This window comes from Trypanosoma equiperdum, assembly GCF_001457755.1.
Source record: "Trypanosoma equiperdum strain OVI genome assembly, contig: ctg_1963, whole genome shotgun sequence".
In the NCBI taxonomy this organism is placed as follows: Eukaryota; Euglenozoa; class Kinetoplastea; order Trypanosomatida; family Trypanosomatidae; genus Trypanosoma; species Trypanosoma equiperdum.
The window spans coordinates 895-6,536 of NW_027124019.1; the positions used below are offsets into that span (position 1 = coordinate 895).

General features: G+C 41.7%; 1 protein-coding gene and 1 pseudogene across 2 annotated transcripts; both read left to right on the forward strand.

The window, feature by feature from the left end:
• The first annotated feature begins 1,316 nt into the window (after window positions 1-1,316).
• TEOVI_000688800:pseudogene lies at window positions 1,317-2,759 on the forward strand (annotated as a pseudogene). The gene is given in 3 exon segments: window positions 1,317-2,051; window positions 2,053-2,346; window positions 2,349-2,759. Coding segments are annotated over 3 exon segments (1,440 nt in total).
• Window positions 2,760-3,761: 1,002 nt separating this feature from the next.
• TEOVI_000688900 (Trypanosome variant surface glycoprotein (A-type), putative) lies at window positions 3,762-4,670 on the forward strand (the record flags this gene model as incomplete). Its single annotated transcript, XM_067223765.1, has 1 exon — window positions 3,762-4,670. The coding sequence occupies one exon, from the start codon at window positions 3,762-3,764 to the stop codon at window positions 4,668-4,670; it is 909 nt and encodes a 302-aa protein (XP_067079866.1).
• Between the last annotated feature and the right edge of the window lie 972 nt (window positions 4,671-5,642).

Genomic DNA, 5,642 nt, shown 5'->3' on the forward strand with positions numbered 1-5,642 from the left:
GAATTATGTCAGCTGAAGGTTTGGAAAGTGTGACTACAATAGAGATTCAGTAAATTAAAAACGACTTGTTTTACATTTGTACAACTGTATTTATAAATACAAAGCAGTAACAAGCAGTGTAGATATTTCACATATGTGCTCTACCCCTCTTGCAGCTTCCTGAATCGTTAAGTATGGAAAAAGCCAGTAACAGAAAAAAAAGAGTAGCTTTACAGACAATGTTAGTTTGCATTTGGATGACACTAAGCGTATACACAAAAGAAATATAAGATATATATTTGTAGAATCTCTAGTATGGAGAAGCACACTTGGGCACAAACATCAAAATCGAAAACATTAACGTTGCAGATTAATGTATAAGGAAGGGTAGCAGCAGAAATAGCACAACCATTGGGGACAAAATCTCAGTAAGAACACACTTAGCGGCTGAGAAAAAAATTGCTAACAGCCGGGTACGAAAAACAGCCCAACCAGAAATTGAACTGATTCTAAGAGATATAACGCTACAAGGCTGCTTTGTGGTGCCATGCAAGTCTTTAGAAATGTGGCGTAACACAACTGTTGTCATTTTAAGAAACTAAAACCAGAAAGACAAATCAATAAGAGGTATCAGACCCAGGAATCAAGATCTAAAGTTTACTTATTTATAACATAATTCTTTTGACTTTGCCTAAAGCGTTAACATAGCTTTTAAGCGGAATCAGTTAACAGATTTGATGCACCATAAATCCATGCTACTTACAATTTGATTAACAACAGGCAAGAAGAACTTTATGTTTGAACAGAGAAGCAACAGCGAACTTCTTCGACTGTGTGAGCAAACAAAATATGCCACTATGTCTAAATTTTCTGTCATTTAAAAATGTTAAAGCTAAACGTGGTGAAAAACCAGCAGGAAAAACAAGGTGACGACAGGATATGTTTCTCCCACTGTGAGAGAAATAAACTAGCACCGCCGTCTTTTAACCCACAGTAACTGAAAGACAGCAAGTGGTTGTGCAACTAACACGCGCTTAGGAGAATTGCATCGCACGCCTGCTACACCTTTTAGGGAAGTGAAAGTCAAACCTCACATTCTATTGGCCAGAAGATTTAACCATGTTACTCACGCAACGCTACTCTAGCAAACTTAATGCCGAACACATTGGATCAAGGCAAAGCTGCACCTTCTGAAATTCACAAAAAACAAACCGCACATCCACTTTCAACGTCTTATTCTTTAAGCTAAAAACATTGTTAGAGACATGGCAAGGATATTTGGTAACATGTTCATGCTTTTCCTTCTGTTTGCAGCGACGTATCACCGAGCGGTAACCGCAATAAACGACAATGGGCAGGAATACAGAATGCTCTGCCAACCCTACGAATTAAAGGATCAAACGGCAGACAGCAAATTCGACATAACCGCAGCGCAAGCAAAAGCAGCCTTAGAAGAAATCGAAATGCTAAACTTGAGCACGGCGACACCTTCTTACATAGAAAACAAAGATGGGGAGCTGAAACCAACAGCGGAAGACGAGAAAAAAGAGGCAAAACCCGCGTGGCAAAAAAAAAAGCAAGAGATAGGCAAAACTGGTGCACCAGGCAAGGAGCCAAAATATAAGCAAATTGAGGACAAGCGGTATGCGCTCATAGCGAACCAGAAAATAATACGCATGCACGCCATGGTGGCAGGTCTAGTGCGAGCACTAAACAGCAAATTACCCACCATAACAACCAAATGAAACGAAGCGAAACAAAAACTCAAGATAGCGGCGGCAGGCAATCCTAACGCCGAAATCAAACCATCATCCATGGAGCCATCGCACGCTAATCAATGCGGCGGCCAAGGCGGGCATGCGAATGTAGGGAAGACAATCGCCGCTGAAATTATTTGCCTGTGTACGCAAACGGACGGCGACGCGTCAAACCAATGCAAACACGGCGTCAATGCGGCACAGCTAAAGACGCCGGCGACGACCGGTGGCAACCAACACAACAGTTTACTAAACTGGTGCAAGGACAGAAACCAAGCGGGCAAACTATCAGTGGAATCAATAACGGCGCTACTAAATTTGTTTCTACTCTTTACTGGGAAAAGACGGTAAAACGCTCAGCGGACACACTGGGACATATGTATTAAGAAAGGCACACGTCAACGGCTGTACAGAAGCAAGTGCAGCAGCCTCCTGCGTCAACTACAAGCAGCAGCTAGAAGGGGCAGGCAAGGGCATACCATGGGCCAACAAGATCAGCGAAGCAATCCAGGACCTTAAAGCAGCAGCGGAAGCGGAACGGCAGGCGCAAACTTTATACCAGAGCTTGCAACGGTTGGCAGACCAGGCGTGGGCAGCATATGATTCCGCAGAAACAGCAGCTTCACTGCCCTTACCTGAAATACATGTAGAAAAAAGCAAACAATAACAGAAGAAAACAAGCAAAAGTGCCCCAAAAAGAACAATACCCCAGCAGACTGCCCAAGCGACCACTGCGACTATGATGCAAAAACACAAGAATGCAAACCTAAAGCAGGAGCAGAAAACACAGCAGCAGGAGCAAGAGAGACACCAAATGCGGAAAGAAAGAAGTGCTCAGATTTTACTACTAAACCAAAATGCGAAGTAGCAGTGGGTCCGGTCGCAGCAGGAAAAGCTAAATTCTGTGGATGGATAGATTTTGTTGACGGAGAAGGAAATTTTTCTAAGCCCGAGTGCCGCTCCTCCAGTTTTCCTGTAAATAAAAAATCGGCTCCGATGGCTGCTATCCTTGCTGGTTTTGTAGCATTAAATCATTTTCAAGATTCTTTCTCAATTATATAAAATTTTTTAAATATGATATATTTAAACACTTTGTGGAGGAAGTATGATAATTAGTAAAATTTTTGAACCCCCTTAAAATATGAAGTTTCGTTGTTAAATTATCTATGGGTGCGAAGCAATATGCTGATAGGGTATGAAAAATTAGTGATATTCTAATTTTGTTATTTTCTTTATGTATATTATTCAGGGCTTTAATTGTGATATAAGTATTAATAATGATGATAGGAGTGTGTTGTGAGTGTGTATATACATATAATGAGAGTAGTGATAATAGGTAAATGACTTGTTAAATGGATGCACTTAAGACATTGAAAGAGTGAAATTCGTGCTATAGAGGGAAAGAGTAGAAAAGAGTATACGCAGTTTCATACATGTGCATGACAATTATTATGATTAATTTGGACAAGGAGATGATAGGGGTACTTGAGGAAGAGATAGTGTACAGCGTACGACTAAAATGGTGTCGGTACATTATGCAAGGAAACGACGACATAAAAGTACATCAAATAAAGAAATATGAGATGAAATTTAGTGGTATACGATAGCACACCACGGAATAAAAATAAAACATCAGGAGCTGAAGATGATTCGTATTTCTCGCAAACACTTATAAGAAATTATTTTATAGATGTTTGAGACTATGTTTGTAGTCTAATACCCGCTGTAAACCTAAAGAACTAAGCACACGAAGCGGAAATTTATAGTCTGAATATGCTTTTTTTGCTGTAGCAGGCTACCGACGGTACGATGTAATAGCTATTGATAATGGAATGCTACTACAGCACAAACAATGACAATTAGCCAGCCACTAAGTGAAAGTACAGTTTTTAAACAGCCGCAACATCTTTCTGTGCCCTCGAGGTGAAGCGAGACCTCCATTTCCTTCTCAATACCGAACCCTAACAGCGCAACGAGACTTTACAAGACACGCAAGACAAGCAGACCAAGCAGGGCTACACTCATATGGGCGGCAGCTATCACCAAACAGCAGCACTGGCAACAACCGCAGCGTTGCTGTTCACCACTGGAGTCAAAGCAGTTGGCGATGGCATAAAAGAAGCAGGTTGGAAACCACTATGCGGACTAACACTAACGGTAGAAAAAGCAGCGGATTTAGCAATGAGCCAAATACAGCAAGTTATTGCAGGCTCAAAGCAATACACACTAGCCGCTCTAAAACTTCAAGTCCTTTCAGAAATGGGAACAAACCAAACGAAACAAATAGGCTACAGTGCCCTAGCGGTAGCTGCAGGTGCAAGAGCGGACGAAGCAATGGATCTACTTCACACGCTCCAAAACGAGGACATACCAGCATTGTTTTACGCTGGGGATTTACGAGGCAATATCGGCGGTGTACTTAACCTAATAGGCGACGCCGAAAAGACCGGAAGCACCAGCTATTGCCTAGCGGACGCCACCGACAGTGCCAGGAGCAGCGACCTCGACACTATTGCATGCGGTTCGAAGTACCACACAGTAACGCCAAAGCTGAACAAAATAGGTAGCGATATCACTCCGACCGGATTCAAAAATGTAGTAACTACCAATGCCATCACAAGCGGAGGAAGCAGCGACGGCAAATGCGTACTGACAACAACACCGAGCGACGCTACCACGACATTCTTCAAAACGGGAGCGACCAGGCTCATCATGGCGGGAACAGTTCAAATAACGCCTAACGACAACAGCGGTAGCTGGCAAGTCAACGGCGGGCAGCCCATAGCAGAATCAGGAATCGCACGAGCCGACAATCTGCTAGCGAAATTGTACAACTCCTTGCAAAGCATACAGAAAAGAGACATCAACTGCTGCGGACCAGCAACAGTCGACGACGCAATCAAGGCGGCAGCATCCTCCAGCAAATACGAATAAACCCTGGCCGCAATCCTCAGCACAGCGCCACACAACCTAAAGGCACCACAGCTGGAGAAAACAGCGTCCCAGATCAAAGCAGAGCTAACAGGGCCAACGGAAACTGGTATGAAGCAACTACTTAGGGACATTAAGCAAAAGCAACCCAAAGGTGTAGACCACAAAGGTGCAGCAACGTCCAACCTTGAGGCCCTCAACAGCTTAGCGGACCTTTTAAAGGCACTATCCTACTATAACATCGAAAGGAGTAGGCAGGTAACCAACCTACAAAAGGAGGTATCCGACGCCCAAACCAAGTCCCCAACAACATCAGCAAAAACAACAGAAACAGAGGAAACTTGCAAAACAAAAGGAACAGGGAATAACTGTAAACCCCCATGCAAATTGGTCGAAGAAGAAGGTGGCAAAAAGAAGTGCAAGTTGGATAAAGAGAAGGCCAAAAAATTAGAAGAAAAGACAGAGAAGGAAGATGGAAAAGATGACAAAACCACAACAAAAAACACCAATGGAAAAAAACAGCAAAAAGAATTCGGAGAAGCTACTTGCTGCAAATCAGAACGGTAAGAGTGTAAATATTCCAGCTTCTCGTAAATAAGATTATTGCTCCAATTGCTGCAGCTTTTGTAATTTTTAGAATTTTAAAAATTTAAAATTTCTTTTAAATTTTATGAAACTTTATAAACTATTTCCTATTTCGAGAGAATTTGTTTAATTTTTTAAAAAAATGATATATTTTAACGCTTTCCGTCTAACCTTTGCAAGATTTTGAAAATTTGGAGAATATAAAAAATAAGAAAAAATGAATCTTTTGTAAGGCTTGCATGATTCCAACCGATTAATGTAAATCAATAAAGTAAGAGGATATAAAAAAAGTGCTATCATCATTTGTTTCATTCGCTCATTTCGTGGATATTAGTTAGCCTAGTACTATAATAATAACAATAGAAGAGTGTTGTGAGTGTGTGTATATAC